The sequence below is a fragment of the Accipiter gentilis genome, chromosome 18, assembly GCF_929443795.1.
Source record: "Accipiter gentilis chromosome 18, bAccGen1.1, whole genome shotgun sequence".
NCBI lineage: Eukaryota > Metazoa > Chordata > Aves > Accipitriformes > Accipitridae > Astur > Astur gentilis.
In genome coordinates, this window is record NC_064897.1 from 7,208,257 (window position 1) to 7,231,312 (window position 23,056).

The following is a 23,056-nucleotide window of genomic DNA, read 5'->3' on the forward strand; positions in this document are numbered from 1 at the left end:
TGTCCATTATACCGCTACCTCTTCACGCTTCTTTTCCTCATCCCTTTCAGTTACAGGTCCTGATCTCACCCACAGGATGAAAACGGGGACTCTTTTCCAAAGCAGAAGCTGGCACTCTGGCTTTGTGTCGGTCTATGTGAGAGTTAATTCAGCCGGAGCATTGCATTTTTTTCAGTTGACCGCAAGATAAAATGTCTCTCAAGTCTGACTCTTCTCCACAAGGCTGTAATGCACATAGACCTACACCAAGAGAGCAATGTGCCTTGGCAGGCTGACATTTGCCCAAGGCTGTCTTCACTGTCTTAAGCTGTTAAAAATCATGTAACATTTTCACTCTGCCCTTCTATCTGCTGTAAGCATTCTGTATAACAGGTGAATGCCATGGAAGCCTTCACGTAGTTCTCCTCGCCGCTCTCTTGTTGCTGGGGAAGTGGACCACAGGTCTAAAACAACTGGGCTGCCCTAAGAGAAGGTGGAGCTGAACTCAAGTCTCCTTGCTGGCTCATGGACATGCATCCCTGGGTGTCTGACTGTGCACAAACACAAATCCATGGCACAACCTTTTCCCCAGCAACCTTGCAATACCACATGTAAGCCGAGAGACGAATGAAGCAAAGCAGGAAAACAATGGGACGCAGCTGAGCCAGTTCAGACCAAGGATCCACCCAGCCCTCTATCTTGTCTCCAGCTATTCCCAAATTACTTTTACCGCTTTCTTTCTCTGTTCCAGTATCGGGCCTGGGTTTGGTGCTTCCCCCTGCCTCCTACCAACCTCACACCAGAGCCCACCGCTGGCAGTGTCCCAAACAGCTGTGACACAGGGCTCTCTCGGGGAGGCTGAGCAGAGCTGGGCATAACCCTTCTACCCTGCCTTATCCATCTGTCTGCATATCCCTCCCCCCGTCCTGAGCCCACACTGCTCTCCCCAGCGCACACAAATGTCCACGCTGGCAAAGCCCCTTGGCAGAGGGGGCAAAGGGTGGCCAGCCCTGTGCCAAACCCATCGTCGTACACCCCGGCCTTCCCCTTCCCTCCTCAAAAAAGCCTCCTGCACTTCGCTTGGGGGGACCTGGCTGGAGAACTCCCCGTGGTGCCCCCTCCCACGGCACCAGGATCTGTCTCTGTCCTTGTGCCCACTCGTGCAAGAGCGGGCAGTGGATGGTGCCAGCTAAATGGGTCAGTCGCTGCTGGCTTGGGGTTTTTTTCATATGTGCAGAAGAGTTACTTCAAGAATGGGAAAAAAGTTAAGGAAACAGGAAAAACAAATAAAACTGATGTCCCCAGGGTCCACAGGCAAAACCCAAAGCTGTAAGGAAACGTGAGGGAGATGCAAGAACGGGACAAGCGTACGTGATACTTCCCCACGTGCGCTCCCGTTGCCATCCCGCTCAGGAGACAATGGCAGTCAGTGTGCCCGGCTGGGCCCACCGTCCTCTGCCTGCCGAACAGCTGGCAAAATTTACTGAATCGAACCTCAGAGCGTGCCTGAGATGGACGCACGTCGAGATAACTGTATCTGCTTTCCTTGTAGACAGAGGGAAGCTATGTGATTTGCACGTGTCAGAGCTGGAGCTACCCGGGAAGCCCTGATCCTCTCTTAATCTCTGACCACTAAAAACAGGGGCTCCCCTTGGAAGGCAACGTCCAAGTTAAATGGTTGATAGAAATGTAAGCGCTAGGCTGTGAGATAGCGTTTCCCTTTCTGTCACATGAAAGATGAGTTCATTATAGAACATCCTCTCTGAAGCCTGTAGGGAAAAGCTTGGAGGCTCACAGATAGAACAGATTGAGTTATGTCTTCCTTCGCTTTCAGTGAGTACAAGTACAAGGATTTTTATTGTCCGCAATGTTAGCAACATGGCATGGTCCAAAAGACCTTGTTCATTTATCAGCTTTCTTAAAAATCTTTTGTTCACAAGCCCGTTTGTGTGTGAACACAGAAAAAAATTCAGCTCTATCTCGTATCAGCCTGCAGCTGTTCAGTGACAGAAGGACTCAAAAGCTACGGATATGAACATGGGAAAATCCACCCAAAGCAGAAGGAAGACACAGTAAGCAACAGCTGCATGACAAGAATATGCTGCTTTTGTAGTGTGAGATTAAAAAAAAAAAAAGCTACGGTTACAGTAAGCATCAGAAAGTTGTCAGCAAACATTATAATTGTGATTCGGTTCAGAAGAGAAGCAAAATTACTTCTCCTTCTAACTTTTTCTAGGTATCTGATGCTCTTCTGGACATATGTTCTGATTCCCAACAGGGTTTGGAAACTCCGAGCCAGGAGCGGGGTCCTTTCAACCATCTTCTAAGCGCTGGACCCAGCAGATTACAATCTGTCCCTGACTTTCACAGGAAAAAGGACGAAACGAGGGGAAAAAAAAATAACCTGCAGTCCCCCAACCTGCTAAATCCTTTCAAAACCCTGCACGTAATATTCTGATTATTCACAACAGGGCTGTGATCAGGTCACAGCATGTTGGACCTATGTGCTTTTTATGGTTCCTTAAACCAAACAGATCCCAGGCACAGTAGATTTCTAAGTGTGTTCTCAGGGCATGGGTCCTCCCTCGAGTGCTTCTCCCCAAGACCCCACAGCCAGAACCAGAGACTAATGCTGGCTTTGCCAGCTTACCGGGAGTTTCAGTTTATATTTCTGCAGGCACCCCACCCTTGCAGGCCCTCTACTTTATAATTTAGCACCTCAGGGATAAACCAACTATTAAAACACATAGCAGATCGACTAAGTAACGTTTGTCAAAATAATCGCTCTCTACTTGAGATCCGCAAGAAAATATATAGGGCTAAATAATGCAACAGAAGATCCCATCTGTACTTCCCCGTGTCTGGTTCTTGGCCACCCTTTGTCAGCCCCTTTCCAGGTCCTCTCAGGAGGACCTCCTTTCACTCCTGCACAAAGTGGCATCACATCAAATTGAAGCCTTTCTTCTGCAGCTCCAGTTCACAGGTACACTCTCACTATAAAGCACTCTCTGGCAGAAGGATGCTCCTCACACATTTTTACCCTCTCAAGGTTGCTTTGCAGAAGGCTTCTTAGCCCTGCTTCCAAGGGAGTGCTTGTCCCTCAATCCCAGGCAGCTCCAGAGAAGCTGGGAAGCCTGACCTTCTCCAGGATGGAGCAATTCGTTTCTTATCTGAAGATAACACGCCCATTCAAGTGCCAACAGTCTCTAATAGTCCATCTATTCATAGAGAAAGCAGCTCCACTCCTTTATTTCCCAGTGCAATGTTTGTGAGATAAGGGCACAACAGAAGACAGTGCCAGAACATAAGGGTGGAAACCACCTATAGAATGAAACTGGGATTCTAGACTGTGCATAGATTCTTTAAAAATACTACCTATCCCGTCCACTTTGATGAGAGAGTTGTTTCTCTCAGAGAGTTGTTCAGGTACTGCTCCGACATTGGAAAGGCAGTACTACTCCAAGATATGCTGTGACGCTCTTGTAGGACGTTGCTTTACACCACAGAGCCTCAGCCTCCCATTTGTAAAAGATGAAATGATGGTTTCCTAACCCGGGGGTCATTGTGAAGCATCTGTTCTGAGGATGGTGATTGCTACCAATGAGCCTTATAAATAAAGATCTGAAACCCAAGAAAGAAACAGTTCATGTCTGGGCATCAGAACAGCCACTGAGGCAAAAGGTCTCCTAGCCCCGTGCCCGGACTCTCCCAGCAGACAATTCCGAGGGAAGAGTTGAAAAACAGGATGAGGAACTAGCAGCATTGCCCCAGGAGCTAACTCCTGGTTCAAAGAGGCAAGATGAGGTGAAAGCCGGGATGAGAGTTTCAGCATACAGAGAAATGAGAGAGCAGCACAGCAGAGTTTTGCTAGGGGTACTAGATTTGCGACATCAGTGATGAAGAGCAAGCATAGCTCACAACCAAGAGTGGAGCCGAGCGAGGAGACAGTGGAGGAGATCTGGAGGTTTCGATGAAGGAGAGCATGTGGAACATGTGCTACTGATTTTCTTAGTTAGTAAGGCAGTTTAGCTCCATTTACCAATAAAGCCCACATCTACAGATCCTGCACGCTACATCCTCAGCTATGTATATGGAGTTATGCCAGTGGACAGCAAGCACCTATCACTGCTTCTTGCTGTGTTTTCAAATACACCAAAGGAAACTTCAAGGTGATGGACAAACGTTGCAGCCAGGCACACTCTGACCAGGCACAAGGGAAAGGTTTTTCTTCCTTGAGAGTGGCGCAGCACTGAGGAAGATTACCCAGAGAGACTGTGGGCTCTGCATCCTTGGATATTTTGGCTGGACAAGGCCCTGAGCAACCCCGTCTAGCTTGGAAAGTGGCCCTGCTGTGAGCAGTGGATTGGACTAGATGACTTCCAACCTAACTCTTTCTATGAGTAATGTTTCTCTCAGACTTGTATATATTTACATCCCGTACGACAGCTGAAAGGCAGCAACCACCCACAGGGAGCATCAAGTCACACATAGGAAGTTGCGTATGCCCGTGAACACTGACTTTGGAATCAGGGAAAACAGCGATCAAGAAAAAGGGTTTCCTAGTTGAGAGCAAACCAAAATGCTGTAGAAGCGAGGTAGCAGAGACGCAAAGAGGAGAGCAGGACGTTTCTTCTGATAGCCCTGGGCAGAGAAATCGCTCCCCGTCGCCCAGCTGCTGCCGAAGTGTTTTGCCCCTGTGGGGTGATGGAGGAGCTTTGGGGGCTCTCTAGGGGCAGCAGCAGTGGATTTTGCAGAGACCCGTGAGAATTTCTCACCACTTCAACAGGAGGGCAGCTATCGTTTCAGCTGCCTTCCTGTCTCGGTTCCTGCCCAAGCGACTTTCTTACCCACATCAGGAGTTTTGCCCAGACCAAACAGGAACCCCTTTAGACTTTGGATGTAACTCAGGCAAAGCAGACACGACTTTCGCCATGCCTAGCAAGACACCCCAGTCAGCCAAAAACTACCTGCGTGAAATCAGTCCCGGAGGTCTTTGCTCCCCGCTACTCACACAAATGCCCAGCAAAGACTCAACAAGGGCAGCAGTGCTGAGCATGAGGACTTGGGGTAGCAAGAGATGCTAAGGAGCTCATGGGTGAGAAGGGTTTCACACCACCCACGGTTTCTTACTTCTCAAGAAAACCGTGTCTTCAAAAGCCATGTGGCACCTGGCAAGTGACTGAAGACTCTGGCTGCAATTGCCACTGTGAAAAGAGGCACAGCCTTTCAAAATGCTTTAATTTCACGACTAACTTCAAAATGTGTGCTGCTTCATTTGTAGCACACTGGTGCTGAGACACTCCATTACAGGAATAAAATACTGCATTCCCAAAAGAGAAGAAGAGAAAAAAGAAGAAAATGATAGTACTGCATTCAAGTGGTCATTAATATTATACACAATGTAACATTTTAGGCTATTAATGTTTTTAAAGTAGTTAATTTTCCCAGGTGTAGGTGTAATTGACACAGAGCAGAGCAGTAAAATATCTAAAGTATTTATCCGTGGGAATAGCTTTTAATTCAGCAGGTTTGGAAGAGGAAATTAACAAGTAAAATTGTTTACTTCAATAGAGGGCATTTATTTACACTGTTTTATTTTGGTTTACTCTTGTTTTGGTTTTTATGTGCTCATCTGCTTGTCAGGCAGTAAAGTTTTCTTCATTCCATTTGTTTGTTTGACCATGTTAAAGATCCAGAGAGTATTTCATAGTCCCTGGAATGCAAAGGGGACGTGCAAGATACTATATCAATGGTTATTTAAGCCAGAATACTTGTGAAACTAGTATTTCTTTATGGACAGGTTTTGATGCTTTTACAGAGGAAGCAAGCCAAGTGCTGAGGGGAAACCTAGCTTTTTTTCCCTTTAAAAATCCACCTATTTTCAGAACTTGGATGTGCTCTATACATCTGCACAAAATGAGCCGTCCAGCTTATCCCCATAACAAGTTGTCACTTAACGCAGTCGTTCACATGGTTTCCAAAACAAAATCTCATACTGATGTAGCTCCATATAAAACACCTCGCTATTTGCCAGACAATATATGCCTCATATGTTTCAGCAAACCATCCAGCGTGGGAACTTGTGTCAGGGTAATTCTCTCACTGCAGATTAACAGAATCATTACACTTACCTTTAAAATACAGCTGCTTCTGGGAATAAATACTGTGATTATTTAGCAGCTCACAGCAATGTTAAGACAACCAAGGCATGCAGTATCCCTTCCCAACTCCCCATAAAAGGAGCAATTTGCTTTGAAGGTCTTCCTCTCCCCTTCCCTGTCTGTATAGACCTGGGCATGCTACACACATATATTAAATGTAAAATCTTTGCCTCGGTGTAGACAGAAAGAAAATAAAACAGAATTGAAGCACCACATTTGTTTTTGGTAAGAGCAAAACAACAGGTATTGGATGAAGACTGAGAGACCGCAGAGAAAAGTCAGAACATTACTTTTGAAGGAAGGTGTGTGGCAGCATGATGCTTCAAAACTTGGAGATCAGCTGAAGGTTTGGGGACACAGAGTCTTTTATTAATCTCTCCTAACAGTCTGGAAGGAAAAAAAAAGATTGTACATTTCATGTTAAAGCTATCTTTGAACTAAGAACTGATACAGACGTCCCAGAGAGCAGGGAAACCACTCAGTGGAACGCAAGAGGTTAACAGCAAAGTCAATTTTAAGGAGAAAAGCAAGCTGATTCATAAGCAGAGGGGAAAAAAAAGAAAGGGTTCTGTCACCTTCAGATCCTATCATACTATTAACGATGAAAGAGATGTCAGTGGTTCATACCTGTAATTTGTCAGAACTGTTCTTGCTCTTTCAAATATCTGCTCCAAAAGCCAACTTTTTTCCCCATGCCGCTTAGCAAAAAAAAAAAAAACAAAACCAAAAACCACGACGGTGTTTATGTCCAGTTCTGCATACCAGGGCCCCAATCCTATAAAAAAGATGTCACGAGCTCTCCCTTGCCATTGAGTTCCTGGCGTGTGGGAGGCACCTGTGATGTATTCCTGCTCCCTGTAAACAAACCGCAGCCTTATCACCCAGCTCACCCAGGAGGGGATCGAGTCGGCAGCAGTCGCTGCAAAGTACATGGCACCCCCGCAAGATAAGGCACCAGGACAGTTAAGCAACACAAAAATTTCCCTGTCTCCCGTCTAGCAAGAACAATCTCAATCCTAGACTTTCAGCTCCAGCAGAAATTTCTCATCTGTTTCAACTCCTTTGCTGCAGGAAAACCTGCAAGATCTCACCCTAATTCTGCGTGTGCCTGTGTTAGCACAGGTTATGGGTTCTGTACAGATTCACAGATCAAGTCATTTTCAGGCCAGAACGCATTATGGGGATTATGTATCTGATTTTTTGGGGTGTGACAATGGTCACAGAACCTCACACTGTAACTCCTCCTTCAACTCTGCGATTGTGATTTGTGGTAGAATATACTTTTTAGGCTTTAACCCCACCTCACCTTAAAAACACAGCCCTAAATGAAATACGAAAGTTTAAACTTGCAGTTGAAAAGTTCGCTTTGTTGCTAGCCTAAATGTACCATTACTGCCTCCACCACCCTAAATCTCCCTACATTTCTCCAGATTTCTCTAGCTTACTACCTTCATGTCAAACCTGGGAGTGTCTTCGGGCTAATTGTGATGAATTTACAAAGTTTTCCAGCCTAAAACCTGAGTCCCAGGTACATGATCATTCTTGTAGCTCTTTTTTGAGTCCCTTCCCATCTAGCCTAATAAAGAAATCTATGAGTGGAGCTGCGCACTCCTTGCACTGAGCATTGCACAAACACAGCTCCTAATTACTGCTCTGAAGAAGTTTAAGCTAAGAAATGAGAAAGGATAAAGAAGAAACTTTGCATAAAACAGAAAGGAGTAAATAATTAAAAATATGTTAACCAATCACACAGTACTCATTAGTTAATGCTGTAACTGTTGTGCCTGCATACAATCACCCTCTAAAGACAAGTATAGTTTTATTACAGGATATATTTCACCTGCTCAGTAATTACGCTGTTTAAGGTGGCTGTTACTGATAAAGCTGCCACTACACAGGTATTGGGAGTTGAAAATTACCTGCACAATTAAAAATAACTCCTTGAAAAAGACATGGGCAATGTGCAGCAGTTCCTGTGGTAACCAAATCCTTTTCTAGTCTTTAATCAGAAACCAGAGGAAAGAAAAGATAATTTTTATCATGTTGTTCCTGTTGAATACACAGCATGGAATTTACCTGTGAACAGCTAAAACTCAGATATATATAAAAAAATAAATAAAAATGAAAGAAACCACCGAGATAGACTGCTTCCAGTGACTGAGGCTGGAATAATTGTATTTGAAATCTATTGCACATTTTATTATTCACGGTGTTTGTTTGCTTTTGGGGCTTTCCTCAGCTTGGACAGTGGAAACACATTCATCTGTTTCTTTTTTGGCTTCCAGTCGGTTTCACTTTCAGATTCTCATGTTTCACACTCCAGCCTTCAGGTTTCAAGCACTGCAAGGGAATACTTCTTTCATTTAAACAAACAAAAAACCTGCGGCCGCCGGGCACACACACAACACGTCTAGGGGGCTGCGGTTCAAAGGCAAAGCTTGATCCCACACTGTCCCCTGAAGCATCTTCAAGATGGTTCTCCGAGACTTGCAAAGAAAAGAAATGAAGGAAATCGGAGTGATGGCGAATTAAGGATGTATTTTAAAAAAAAAAAAAAAAAAAAAGCCAAAGAGCCACCTCGTTTTGCAGCGCTCTCGGACTAACACCAATAAAATACCATTACATATAACCGATTTCATGATAACTGCGCGTGGGATTAACGTTGAGGAGCTGTGACACCAGACCTGATGCCCTGATGGAGAAGGGGCTCCCAGGGCATAAACCGTGACCGCGGGATTGCCTCCTCCCCCCCCCCCCCCGTCGGCGGCTGCGGTGGGGCTGGGAGCAGGACAGCAGGACAGCAGGACGGGGAGGGGGGAAAGGCCGTTGTCCCGGGAGCGCGGTTCCTCCGCGGCCGCGGCGGCTCCGCGCAGCGCTGCTCCGCGGGAGCGCCCGCCTGGGGCTGCGCGCACCGCCGGGGGGGACCATGTACCGACGACGTTTGATTTAATCCTTTATGCTTTTAAGCGGGCGAAGCAGCTCAGCTAAAGAAGGGGAGCGAGTGCGAAAAGTTTTTCTTTTTTTTTTTTTTTTCTTTTTTTTCGTTGTTTTTTTTTTTTTTCCCTCCCGGAGGGAGGGTGGTATTTAACATATGGCACTCGGTAATCTCTACACGGAGGCTGTTAAAACATCTGCTCCCTTCCAAACGCGTGCGGCAGCGCCCGTGGGCAGGGGGACAAGGGGAAGGGACAGCACGGGCACGCTGGCTTCCGCGCCCGCGGGTCCTCCGCCGGCCGCGCTTCACAGCACCGGCGTTTCCCCGTTGGGAAACGGGTACCGCCTGTGTAAAAGCCGTCGCACCGGGGAAAAGTTGGGTGGCGAGCTTTTTTTGTGGCTTTTTTTTTTTTTTTTTTTTTCACGGCGTCGCTGCGGATCAACGGCACCTCCGCGTGCAGGGCTGGCATGCTTCCATTTATTGATTTAGGGTTTGGTTTTTTTTTTTTTTCCCCCTAACGGGACCCCCCCCCACACACACACACACTTCCCAGGAAGGTGGCGGGGAGGCAGCGGCCCGCCCGCCGCATCCTTGGCTGCTCGCCCCCGGCGGTCGCCCCATCGCGGGGTGCGGGGGGGGTCCCCGCATCCCTCCCCCGGTCTCCGCGGCTCCCGGCAGCCGTGCCGTGCCCCAGACATCACCCCACTTCGGAAAGTCGGTGCCGGACAATTAGGACACCCGTTGTCTTCCCCACCCGAAACCCACATAAATCACAATCGCTGCATTGTCGGGCTACAAAGCCAGACGGGAGCGCTTATGAATTTAAGTTTGGAGAAGGAAAACGTGCGCTGACACAACACGCTCCCTGTTCACAGGAGTAGCCAGGAAGGGGAAATGAATGGTGGAAGTTAAAGAGCCTTTCATTGCGGAGCACGCCGCGTCGCAGCGGGTCCCCCCTCGCCGCCCTCGACGTACGGCGGGGGGGGGGTGTGTGTGTGTGTGTGCCCCCTCCTCGCTCCTTTCCTTCGCCCTTCTAAAACGCCAGCCTTGCCGGGTAAAGCTCTGCCCAATTCCGCCTAAGGCAGGCTCGGTCCCGGTAAGCTCCAGCCTCGGGGTTGGGGTTGGGGGGGGCGACGAGGGGCCACACACGGTGCCCGGCAGCCCCCGGACGGCGGCCCCGCTGGGGAGCTGCTCGCTTCGGGGATGGGATGGGACGGGGGACACGGAACTGATTTTTGCGGAGAAATGCTGCTAGCAACGCATGGAAGGCTCGGCTGGTCCGGCGGGGCGGGGCGGGGCGGAGGGGGGGATACTGCTGGCTTTTTGGTGGCCAAGTAGCCATTTGCTCCGACGGGCCGGGTGAGGTCCGGGCCGTCCCAGCCGGTTTTTCCAAAGGAACCTTTGCCGCCGGACTCGGACGAGATGCAGCCCACGGCCAAGCCGGTCCCATCCCTCCCATCCCTTTCGATGCCGAAGGGGCGAGGGCTGGCGTGGGACGGGGGCGCGTTTGCCCACTCGCGGGCGACGACGGCCGGTCGCCCGCTTTTCCCGATACCGGCAGAAGCCCTGCGGCTCCCGGGAGCGGCTGGACGGTCAGGTGAGGGGGGGGGGGGGGGGGGGGTGGGGGAGAGGGGGCTTCACCTCGGCCCCTTCCTTCCCGAGCTGCTTTCGATGCCGGGCAGCACGCGTCCTTAAAATATAATCTGCCCGGTAACAATCAGCGCGCAGCGGCGAGAGCCCCAGAGCTATTGGCTATGCAAATAGAGGGAGGGGAAGCGGCTCCCCAAACTCCCCACTCACACTTTTAAGGCGGTATTTCATCCCCCCCGACCCCCCCCCCCCCCCAAGCCAAGCCCACCTCGCCGGTTCCCGACCCGGGGGGGCGCCGCGCCGGGGAGCGTGTTTCTGGCATAGCCCCGCCGTTCCGTGCCCGCCCCGGGGGTAGCTCATCCCCCCCCCCCCCCCCCCCCCGGGGGGGGGGGCAGCTCCTTTCCCCCCTCGGGAGCCTCTGCCGTAATAGCAGGCAGCGGCAGAGACCTCGCAAAGTTGACACATATTGCAGGCGGGGAGAGAGTGCGACGCTGGCGAAGTGCGAGGAGGGTGGAAGTCACCCGGTGCGGGGCATAACTCCTCTCCTTCCCCCCCCCCCCCCCCAAAAAAAAAAACCACCACCCTCCCTCCCTCCCTCCCTCCCTCCCCCGCTGCGTTTCCTAGAAAGTTGTATCAGTGTGGCCATGCAGTGCTAAAACGGTTCGCTTGCTAGAAACGCGTGTGTGTGTGTGTGTGTGTGTGTGTGTGCGCCGGAGGAAGTACCGTGGTGATTATTGTTCGATTTCACCCCCAAAACGCCGGGGAAGCCCCAGCCCTAAAAAGAGTTTGGGGGTCTTTTTCGGGTTTGCTGTTAGGCTGCAGGGAGCTTTGGCCCCCTCCGGCTGCAGACTGAAGGGGTGCCGGAGGGGGTAAGTGGGTCAAGGGCTTGATTTGGGGGGCGGGGGGGGGGGGGGGGGCACACGATGATGGGACGTGGATCTGGCACCCCGCAAAGCCAGGACGTTTCATCTTTCGCCCCCATCGTCTCGGTGGGTACCGAGAGGGAGCCCTTAGTTTCTTGCAATAAGAAAAAGGGGGGGGGGGGGGGGGGGGATAGATTCAGACGGGCTCCCGCAGAAGGAAAGTGTGGAACGGATTTCATTTGGTCGCTGGAAGGAAGAAAAAGAGAAGCTGTCATTTGTGTGTGTCCCTATACGAGGGCCTCCTGGTTCCTTGTTAGCTTATAGAGAGGAAAAAAAAAAAAAAAAGAAACCGCGTTTGATGTTACGTCTGACCAGCTGCTGTTCTCCATAATAACAAGAGAGAGAGAACTGCCTGCCCTGGCGAGTTGCGTCACTTTGCTTCAACTTTAGGCTAGAAATCAAGAGAGAGGGAGAGACGAGTTTCAAGGGAGGCAGGAGCGAGCTGGAAAGCCCTGCCGTCTTCCTCCCACCCACCTACCCCTCCTCCTTTACCCCTCTCCTTTCCCCACCCCTTTCCCCCCTCCCTCCCTCCAAAAAAAAAAAAAAAAAAAAAAAAAAAAAGAAAAACCAAAAAAAAAAAACTTTTCCATCAGAGAAAGAGGGAGATCTCTTTGGAAACATGGAGCTGCTGTGCTGCGAGGTGGATCCCATGAGGAGAGCTCTGCCTGACCCAAACTTGCTCTACGATGACCGCGTTTTGCACAACTTACTAACCATAGAGGAGAGGTATCTGCCCCAGTGCTCCTACTTCAAATGCGTCCAGAAGGACATCCAGCCCTTCATGAGGAGGATGGTGGCCACTTGGATGCTGGAGGTTTGTATCCCGCTGCCTTTCCCCGGCCCCCTCACGGCGGTACCGGCCCGGGGCGGAGGGGGGGGGGCAAGGCAGGGCGGCCGGCTACGGGCTCCCCGCCGCGGGCAGCACCTCCGCTTCGCTTCGTCCCGTGTCCCGTCCCGTCCCGTCCCCCCCCCCACGTCCTTTGCAGCCTCTCGCCCGGTGGGGGTCTCTTGTTGTATCTCCCCCCCCTCAGAGCTCACCCGGTGCGGTGGGGGAAGGGGCGCGGGGAGCATCGGCAGCCCCCCCCCCTCCCTTGGAAATGGCCCCTTCGGGGGGGCTGCTGCAAAGTGGGGTACGGGGGGTGGGGGGGGGTGTGGGAGAGTGAGTTGGAGAAGTCATTTGCAATTAAAAAGCAAAAGAAAAGCCGCCTCCGGGAGCGCTTGAGATTGAGGCTTTTCTGGGAAAAGGGAGCTGCGCCCGGGGCAGGGCGAGGAACGGGGGTGGTGGTGGGGGGGGGTGCCCGCTGCCCCCCGCGTTTTTGCCCAGCGAGGATTTCATGCCCACGTATGCAGTGGTGAGAACGTGCCTTTTTTTTTTTTTTTTTTTTTTTTTCGCCATGTTGCGTTGCATTGCAACTCTGCTGAGAGGCGCCGAGCCCGTCTTCTCCCCCCCCCCCCCCCCCTTTTCCAAGAAGGGGCTCGGAAATGCACCCCGCCACTGCGTCGTCCCCCCCCCCCCCCCCCCGGCCTGGCGGGGGGCTCTCGGAAGCCCGAGTGGGCGGCGACCCCCCCCCTTCACCCCGATACTTTGGGCGGCAGCGGGCCCAGATCCCCGCAGAGTCGTTTGCTTTAACCCTGGCCCCACCGCCCATCGTTTACCCCTTCGGATCTCATTTGGGGGGGATTTTTCCCGGAGCAAACCCCCTGAGTTGGAAAGATCAGACTCTCCGCTTGGTTTTCATGTGCGATTTGTGCTTTTTCTCCCCGGCTCCGATTTTTAGTAAATTTTTGAAAGAATTTTTTTCGCTCGCTCCTGCTAAAAGGATTCAGGCTGCTCGGGCTCTCCCCACCCCACCTCGCCCTCGCTGTGTCTCCCGTCCTCCCCCCCCCCCCCCCCCCCCCGTACCGGATCGGGGGCGCAGGGCTGGGGGACACCCCCCGGGGGAATTTTTGCAATTGTCGGAAACGATAGGGGATCGTCCCGGGATGCCACCGGCACCAAAACCGGGAGCCTCGGGGAAGTTTTAATATTTTTATCGATTTTTTGAAAATATGACGAAATCAAAAAAAAAAAAAAAAAAAGGAGAAAAAAATTGGGTCGCAAAAAAAAAAAAAAAAAAAAAGTCGGAGGCTGCTCGCTTGCTGCTGGATGGGGCTTTTCGGCTCTCCCACACAGTGTCTTGAATTCATTTCTTACTGAATGAACTAAAGGAATGTGAAAGCCGATTGACAGCCTTCCCAGCCTCTCCAGAGATCTCCCCCTCCCCCAAAATTTAGCTCCCCGGGAAACAAAAATAGCAGGACCCGTAGCAGGGAGGCAGTGGTCTGTTTCGTGGGATCACTCATTTATTTATTTCTTCCTTCTTGTCTCTTTCTCTACCCCCCCCCCCCCGGCCCCAAATCCTCCCCTCCCCACTCTCCTCGCTCACAGGTCTGTGAAGAGCAGAAGTGCGAAGAAGAAGTTTTCCCTCTGGCCATGAATTACTTGGACAGATTCTTAGCTGTGGTGCCCACTCGAAAGTGCCATCTGCAACTGCTGGGAGCAGTGTGCATGTTCCTGGCCTCCAAGCTCAAAGAGACAATCCCCCTCACAGCCGAGAAGCTGTGCATATATACGGACAATTCCATCAAACCCCAAGAGCTGCTGGTAAGCAGCCCCCCCCCCCTCCCCCGAGCCCCCCCAGCCTTCCACCTTTTCTCCGGCAGCTCTTGCGCTGGCCGCCTTCTCCTTCCCCTCTCCCTTTCTTTGCACGGCAAGCCGTCGCTTTTGCCACCCCGGCCTTTTTTTTTTAAAAAAAGAAAAAAAAAAAAAATCACCCTTTTAATTTATTTATTTTTTTAATGCATTCAGTGAATTGTCAAAAAAAAATAAGGGGGGCTAAAGACTGGGGAGAGGGGTCGACCTGAAGATGGCAGGCGCAGGGTGCCGGGGTGGGTGAAGGGGGGGGGGGGACCACCCACAGACGGGCCCCCCTTCTCCGAAGCCGCCCCCCCGCGTGTCCGCGTCCCCCGCCCGGCGCCGTGGGTGCGGGTGTCCCCGCAAGGGACCTCGCCGGGCGCACGTGCGCGGGGCGGCGCGGCGCGGCACTGCGGCGCCACCTGGCGGCAGACACGCGTCACCGGGCGTGACTTCACCCCTTGAAGGGCTGCCAGGGCCTTCCTGAGGCGGGAGTAGCCCCCCCACCCCCCCTCAGGGCCAGGGGCGGCCGAGCTGCCGCCGGTGGGTGCCTCTCCTTGCTGGAGCCCCCCCCCCCCCCCCCCGGGGGACGGTTGCGGTCGGGTGGTGCCTCAGGTGCCGGCTGGGTTGAAGAAGTTGGGCGGCTGCTGGCGGGGGGGTCCTTGTTGCCGCGACGCTGAGGTGAAAATTCGGCTGGGTTGTGCGAGGCCCTGTCCTGGGAGAGTTTGAGCTCGAGTCGGGCGTAAGGGAAAGCAGAAGTAAAAAGAATCGCAAGTTGTTTCGGGGAATAACTTAATATTTGCAAAGCGCTTCGCGGTACGGAGCGCTAGGCAAGTATTTCAGCCTCGTGGCGAGGCGCACCTTCCGTCAGGTAGCTCTGTCCTCGCAGGTCCTGGTGAATGCACCTAGCCAGCCGAATCCAGGGAGGATTTCTCCTGCGAATGACGGGGGGAAGGCGCTGGGAATTTTCCCCTGGGAAGAGGTCGGGAGCTCACGCTTCCGCAGAGAGCTTTGCGCTGCAAACCCCTGCCGTGGCCATCCCAGACGTGGGGTGTCCCGCCGGCTGTACGGGCCGTGAGGGGAAGTGCCACGGCCCCCGGGCGAGAAAACGTGGAACGACGCGCCTACCTTTTGGTGCCACGTGGATTTAAGCACGTGTTTTTAAGTGCCTCCCTGTGTTCAGTCCTCTGGATGAAGCGCTCTTCTGTATCAAAATCTGTAGTGTTAGTAATGTGGGGAAGGTCAGGCCTTGGTTAACGTAATAGCCAGTATGTTCAGATATTTTCCAGGTTTTCTTGAGAAAGAAGAAACACCCCCCGCTGGTTTCTGGGGCCTTTTACATATGTGCATGTGAGATTTTTCAAGCTATGGAGGGCTCTGTCATAATCCAGTAGGAATGTCTGTAGGAAAGTAACGTGCTGTTAAAGCGGGCATCTATTCAGAGAAACGACTGCAGAAATGGCATTGTGGGGTCCATGTTTATGGTTTCTCAGCAACGCTGGTTGACGTCTCCTCGGCTGCAAAATTAAAGGACTTTTTTCGACTTGCCAGCTCTACAAGCTTAGCTGGGGCTCCCCGCCACGCTGGGCTCCATCAGGCTCACGCATCATCAAGACTCAAGAATCAGTGCATGGAATTTAGTTAATAGCTAATAGTTGATGCATGAGACAGAAACGAGTTCAAGGCCTGAGCTTTGCTCACTCTGCGGGGCACTGTAAGGTACTCAAGACTGTTTTTAAATGTTGAAGCATGCAGGTCTAGCCCTGCTTGAACCCCGTGGCTGGTTCTGTTGATGAGGTACCATTTCTACTTGTAATCACGTTGCAGGGAATGGCGAGTAGTTACATACGCGCCTGAGCTTTCCTTTGATTTCACTGGGAGTTTTGGGTGTGCAAAGAATGTGGGAATGGATCCTACGTGATTTATTGGCCGATAATTTGCACAGACTAATTCTTGGGTGTGTTACGTGCATTTCCTTTCTGCAAAGCCTGTCTTGGAGTAGTTTAAGCACCATCAAATCTATCTGCAGGAGCTTTTGAGTACAGTTTTGGGAGGTAATGCCATCAAGCTAACTTCCCCACTTGTGAAAAAAAGAATGTATATCTAGGTTATTTTTGTGCATGGTTATCCCTAGGGCTTTAAATGGCTATAAAGTAAGGACTATAGCCATTTAAAAGAAGTTACTAGGAAAGGACCACAGTGACCTTGGCAATATCTAATTGCAGGCTAAACTTTCTGGGTGGGCATTCAGCACTGGATACAAAAAAAGTAAAATCTTGGCAGGAGCTGCCAGGTCTCATTATTTTCAGTAGAGCTTGACATTTCCAGTGTTTAAAAAGAAAAAAGAATAAAAAGAATAAAGTCAACAACTTCAAAGCAGTAGGGGCATACGGAAAAAAAATGTTTGAGCAAAACCAATTTAGCAGCGATATAATTACAATCAGAGAAATGAGCGAAGTGGGTTTTTTTCAGGCTTGCTTATGCCTTTTCTTTTCTTCTCTCCCTGTTCCCCCCTGCAGGAATGGGAGCTGGTGGTGCTGGGGAAGTTGAAGTGGAACCTCGCAGCCGTCACCCCACACGATTTCATTGAACACATCCTAAGGAAGTTGCCTCTACCTAAAGACAAACTGCTTTTGATCCGGAAGCATGCACAAACCTTCATTGCCCTTTGTGCCACAGGTAGGCCAATATGCTCTGGGTGCTCCTGCTGCTTGCCATGTGGTTGAAAGGGCAGATTAGTCACTGGTGGTACGAAGGCTTTTCACCCTCTCCATCCTTACGTGATGCAGGAAGAGCAGCTGAAGAACAGCTCAAGCAGGTGGGACTCTTTGCAAAAGGCATCGTGAATCAGGCCCCGAAACTGCGTATAAACGGAATTCTGGCAGTCGGGAGCTGTAGTGCAGTTGCAGTCCTGCTCTTCCTAACGCGTGCGGTGCTTTTGCAGTGAAGTCAGTAAGATGGGATTAGACCATACGATTTTCTACTTTGCCCGTTCACAAAGTTTTTTAAAGGGCTGCAGATAGTTTGTAAGGACAGATGTGGGACAGCCAAAATACTAGAAGCTGTTACGGCACATTAGCCCAAAATGCATTGGGCTAACACATTACATTAATGTGTTTGTAAATTTTTCATTAACTGGACGCTGTCCAGATAAAAGGTAAAAATTGTATTTTAACATGTATGTGCTATTACCACATCACTGAAGCATAGGGAATCACAATTTAAGAAGTAATGACTTCTTTTTTAAACATTTGGGTTCTTTCCCTAACTTCACTCCAAGAAAGCAGTGAAACTCGTCTGTCTCACAGGGAAACGTTACACTCCCCTTTTGTCATATGTTTGGCTGAATACAGTTTCTGAAGATTTAGATGAGAATAATTGCTTCTGTGGAAGAGAGGCTTTTAATTTATACCTGTCCGCAAAACACCGTTTGGTCTTTTTTTGTTGTTGTTGGGGTTTTTTCCCCAGTGACTTTTAGAAAATAAGCGTACTCTGATTTTCATCCCAAGGATTAATAGTTAAACCACTTCTTAGAAGCTAGACTTGGAACAGATAAAGAGCATGCGGTGTTTTCCAGGGTTATTATCAAGTAGTATATGGCTCAATGTTTGAATTCACTACAGTTGGACATACCTGGTCCTTTGTGATAGGAACTGTTCTACCTGCGTGTTTGCAGAGGGGGAAGGAAGATGGGGTGCAGCTTTTGGGTATGAATGTCTGCTGCTGTGCCTGCTTCTTGGTATTTGAGATGTAGTGACTGCTTTTACAATATAGGCCAGTTTTTGCTACCTCAGTCGATCTGTTTGAGAGACTCTTATATGGGCTGGGTTAGGGTAAGTGACTTTTTGGTTACCAAGATGCTTTCCCTTCTTTTCCCACTGCTGCGTGATCCTTTTCAGGCAAAAGACCACAGGACTCAATAGAAATATTCCTCAAAGTCTGCAGGATTGCTCTTGGTAATTAATCAGACATTTCTGGACTAATTAGCTTTTTACTTTAGGGTTAATCTGTTACATCAGCTTTGCCTGCGCCGCTTACCCAGGATTCATTCACGCTGCCCTTTTTCTTCTGAAAAAGATGGTCTTTCCCATGGACATTTCTCTGGATCCTAACAACACCATCAGCCATCAACCTCCAGCATACCTGGATGTTGTCTTCCAAACCAGATCAATCTTCTCTCTCTTTGCTTTCACGTCCTACAGTAGTGTTTTGGTTGGTTTTGTTTTATCCAAGAGGACATTTTCTTGAGTGACATAGATTTCTTTATGATTTAACTTTTCAAATTCTGGTTTGTAATCCTTTGCCCTTAGAAATTTTCTGTATAACCAAACCATTGCAGGCTTGTGGGCCATGAAGGAGTTTCCAAAGTCCATGGCTTCTTTCCAATCTTTCTCCATGAATTCTTCGATGGTTAGCTCCATGCTTTACTAGTCCATTTACTGAGATCCAGACCAGCATCCACTTTCCCACCCTTAGCCCAGTCATGTACTTCTCTCATGTGCTTCCCCGTGTGATCGACTTCTCATGTTTTATGTCTCCAGTGGGTGAACTGAAGTCCTTCACCTAGTGTTTAAAGAGGCAACAAGTCAGTTTCTTTTCTTGCAAGTGAAAGACATAATTGACTGCGTACAGAGCTTCCCAAAAGACGGAGCACCATGGTGCTGGCTGTAGATTTTCTTTTCTTCTCATCCCATTTTCCACAAACCACTGTGTTGGCATTCAGTTTTGAGAAGGACCCACAACCCCTCGCAGTCTCAAAAGCAAAGATCTTACCCAAGTGCTCATTCCCAGTTTTCTACCTCATTCCCAGTTTACTAGCAAGCTACTACCCCCATTTGCATTACAGAAATGTTGTTGTTGCTGCTGTATTTCCCTTTCACTGTCACTCTTCTCAAAGTCATTCTTGCCCTGCTCAGTGAAGAAAAGCCCCTTCTCATCAGACTTCCTTCCAGATCCAGTTGTCATTTCCTTTTCTTGTCCTATTTGTTGCAAAGCTCTCATCAGCCGCCGTGTTTCTTCTTTCCCTTTCTCCCTCAAAGCTTCTGCTCTCTGCCAGCTGGGGTTAAGCCTGGTGTTTCATTTCCCCATTTGCCTTCTTTCAGCAATATGACCTCCTTTGACATGTGGCTGCCTCTTCCCTTGCTCCGTCCATGCATGTTTTTAGCCCAGTTTTGACTCTTCACTGTCACCAGACCTGACCTCGCTGGCTGGCTAACGGCTCTGGTCTGGAGCACAGCAATGAATCTCTTTTTATTTCCAGATTCATCTCAGTGCAGCTTTCTCTGCTCTCAAGTACTTTTTCTTCTTCTTTAGTGTATCATGCAAAATCTGGCATATTTTGAACTTTTTTCCTCTAGGCTGAGTTCTTCACCAGCTGCTCCGTTTTAATTTACCAGCAAAAGCGTTATACCAGAAATTCCCAAGTGTTCTCTGCCTTTACAAAGCCGGCTGTGATCTCGGTCCTGCAATACTTTGTGTCAGCAAACCGGGAAGGAAGCAACCATTAACAGTTCTGGATGTTGTGCTGGATGTGTAGTATCACTTTGATATTCATCTCTTTCCATTTGAACATTACTCAAAAGGAGATGATACTCAGTTCTTTTGTATAGTCCTCTCAGTCATGTTTTATCATTTTGGCGCTCACTCTGTTTCTCTGCCTTTATTTTGAGCCCAGTTTCTGAAACCAGCTGTGTGGATATATATCCGTGGCCTCTCCCCAGTCCTTGCGGTGATTAATGATTCACATGAGCATGACTGAAACTGGAACGTATCCCTCTTTGCCCTTGGTCCCATCTGAACATATGGCTGCTGAACAAGACAGAAGCTTACTCCCTGAATAAAGTTTCTCTTTCCCCTGCCCTGCACTCACAACGCTTTCAGGAGCCTCCTTCTCCACTGGAAGGGCCAAAAGCAACGTCCACCCACAGCCCGTCCCTGGTTGTGCTGCCAGCACCGTGGCCATGCAAACAGGGTACTGTCATTAAGCGAGAGGTCAGGCTGTTGGGTGGGAATTGCCCATGCATAGACGAGCTTTCTTCAAGCTGCCTCGCTCTCTGCGCAGTAAGAGCATATAGATTGACACCAACTGGCATAGCCTAGCTTGTCATGATGTCATTTGTTTTCTCATCCCACTGGTGGCTCCCTGTGCAAGCTAAAATCTCCTTCAGGAGTCTTCTGAATTTTAAAGGCACTAAGAGGCTGCATGTGGAGCCTTTGTCCTTACAATATAGCTTGGCAAAATTGATCCTTACTGCTTTTTCAGCATGGGAGGATCCTCTTAACCTGTGAGCCCAATGGAGATCGTCCTTCTTTTGCTCTCTGGGTTCGCGTCGCTCTGCCGCTCTGACCCTACCTCCATCTGTTCGTTGCTTTGCACCCTTCGTTCCTCCTCTGTCTCTTCACACAGCGCTCCACAGTTTGGGAATGTTTTCTCAGGGATTCGTGCAGGATACCCCTTTTTATCTCAGTGCCTGTAAGGGAATGGGTTTTGGGGGAGGGCAGGCTGTGCAAGTCAGGCTTTCAGAAAGAGGAGCTGTACATCTCTGAACACAGGCTGTAACGGAGAGACTAATCTCAGTGAGGAGGTTTTCAGTGTTTTATTTAAGTGGCATGCAAAACTTGGAAGGAAAAGCTTTGCAGACTTGCAGAGACAGAAGGCAACTTGTGTAGATCCCTAGAGTTGGCCCTTTGCATGGTCTCTTCTGTGCTTCAGCTGAGTCCTATGGCAGGTGAGATGTTCTCGTGATGGATACAATGCAGCATCTCATAGACTGGTGGCTTTCAAAGCCTGTGTCTGCAAAGAGGCTAAAAAAGAGGAGGAAAATTTCAGCTTTAAGTCAGTCTTGTACAGTGTGCCAAACCTCTGCCCACTGTTTCTGGGACATTAATCATCTACATTTGAAAGCTGAGAAGGCTTTTTTTTAAACTTCTGGGCCAAATCCTGGGTCCTTACTCAGACAGAAGTTCTGTGGAAGTCAATGGGAGTGTTGTCTGAGCAAAGACTGCAAGATGAGGCCCACAACCCTAGTAGTGATTTGGAGGGTAACCACACAGAATGCTTTGTAGCACCAAGAGGTGTGTTTGGTCCTCAGGACTCTTGCTGGACAAGTCGACTATGCATCCTTCCCCGCTCAGCCAACGTAAGAGTTACTGGGCTCTGTCCTTGCAGAGGATGAAAGTGTGATACGAGTTTTATTCGGGACCTGTTCTTTGCAGAGGGAAAGAAAGAAGTCCACAGAGCCTTCGGTGTGTGGATTAATCTATTAGAAATAAAATCCATGCTGCAAAGCGGCAGTGGTTGCATGAATACTTCTTGCATGACAGAAGAAAAAATAATCCACACAAATTTATTGCCATACAAAAGACAGCTCTTGCTTGTTCCTGGGAGAGGCAGCTCATATCAGTATATTGAGCTTTCCAGCAAAATGAATCCACAAGAACCACGGAAGCTCCATCAACATGTAAGCAGGGCCTGGAGAATATTTCATATGAGCAGAGTCACTCCTTAAGTTGTAGGGCCCATCAGATCTGGGAAGATGAGGTGGAAGGAAATGGAGGAAGAGAGCCTTTGCTGATACAAACTGGCGTAATTCTAGTGCTGCCAGATAAATTGCCCTCCTTCCTACCAGGTGCACATCTGACCTTTTGGTGGTTCAAGTGCTAACATAATCCTGAGCCGTGGTTAGGCTTCCTTAGTGAAGGCGTAGAACAAGTGAAAATAATAAATGCAAACAGTTGTTCAGAAATAGTGTTTATGATCAGCTAATAAGCAGATTATAGTGCATGCTCATATACTTTTACATAGACTGTTCAATGTGTTTCACTGTCTCTACCTCACTTGGGTGGTTGTGATGAAGCATTAGCAATTAATAGACCCATTTGTATAAAGGCCAAATGCTTTTGCCTTACCGTAGCCCAGGAACAGAATTAGGTGTCTGCCGTCCTGCCTACTCAAAGAGTAGAAGCAGGTCTGCATCCTATTTTACTTGACAGTTTTTTGTTTGGTTATACTTGGTGCTGCTATGCCCTTTTTTGAAGGTTTTGCCTTTAAAAGCAGAAATAGTTAACATGGGGAAAAGTTGCAGTGTCTTGTAGAAATAGAAGAGCAAGAGAAAAAAATGGCCAATGCAATTAAAACCTACCGTGTTTCAAAAAAAGGTAGCAGACTGATGCTGGAATTGCATTTGGATCAAAACAGGCAAGAATTAAATTCACTACTTGCATTTTTTCCCTTAGACCTTTATTTTAAACTTAGCTGGTTAAATATAGATCCATGCTTGTCTTCATAGTACAGTCATTGGCTGGGTAAAGTTTGAGGCTGGGTGAAATTTGACCATTATCTATATTGTTTTATAAACTGGTATTCATGACTGTCAGGATTCCGTTCTCCTGATGGAGGTAACAGTCCTTTTATTTTTTCCTTCCTGCGAGAAGCATTACCTTCCTCAAGACAGCAGTTTCCAATTCTGCATTTGCAGCTCTGAAAATAAACCTCTATCGAATTATAGAGATGAAAACTGGCTGTTAAAAAAACCAGGCAGTGGCCAGAACAGAAACAGGGGTCATTGTAAGAAGGTAGAGTTCCCACCTGGCTTTGGCACACCAAGCACGTTCAGCCTGGATATTTGTCAGTGCTCTTTTCCTTCCGGCAGTTTTCATTTATTGGCTGCGAGTTAGGGCTTCCCCTTGCAGGACCTCTCTGGGTTCCTGCCTCCGGTTCCCTCCTGCTTTAGACTGACTGTCAACCTTGCATTTCGCTGGCTTTGAGGTAGTGAAGTCCACTGGATCAGGAGAG

General features: G+C 49.2%; 1 protein-coding gene across 1 annotated transcript in view; it reads left to right on the top strand.

Annotated features, from left to right (window-relative positions):
* Positions 1–12,163: 12,163 nt before the first annotated feature.
* The window catches only part of CCND2 (cyclin D2), a 38,568-nt gene continuing 27,675 nt past the window's right edge, over positions 12,164–23,056 (top strand). The window contains exons 1-3 of the mRNA XM_049822202.1: positions 12,164–12,402; positions 14,017–14,232; positions 16,782–16,941. Coding sequence (XP_049678159.1) covers positions 12,208–12,402; positions 14,017–14,232; positions 16,782–16,941 — 571 coding nt within the window. The 5' untranslated portion in view covers positions 12,164–12,207. The remainder of the gene's footprint in view (positions 12,403–14,016; positions 14,233–16,781; positions 16,942–23,056) is intronic.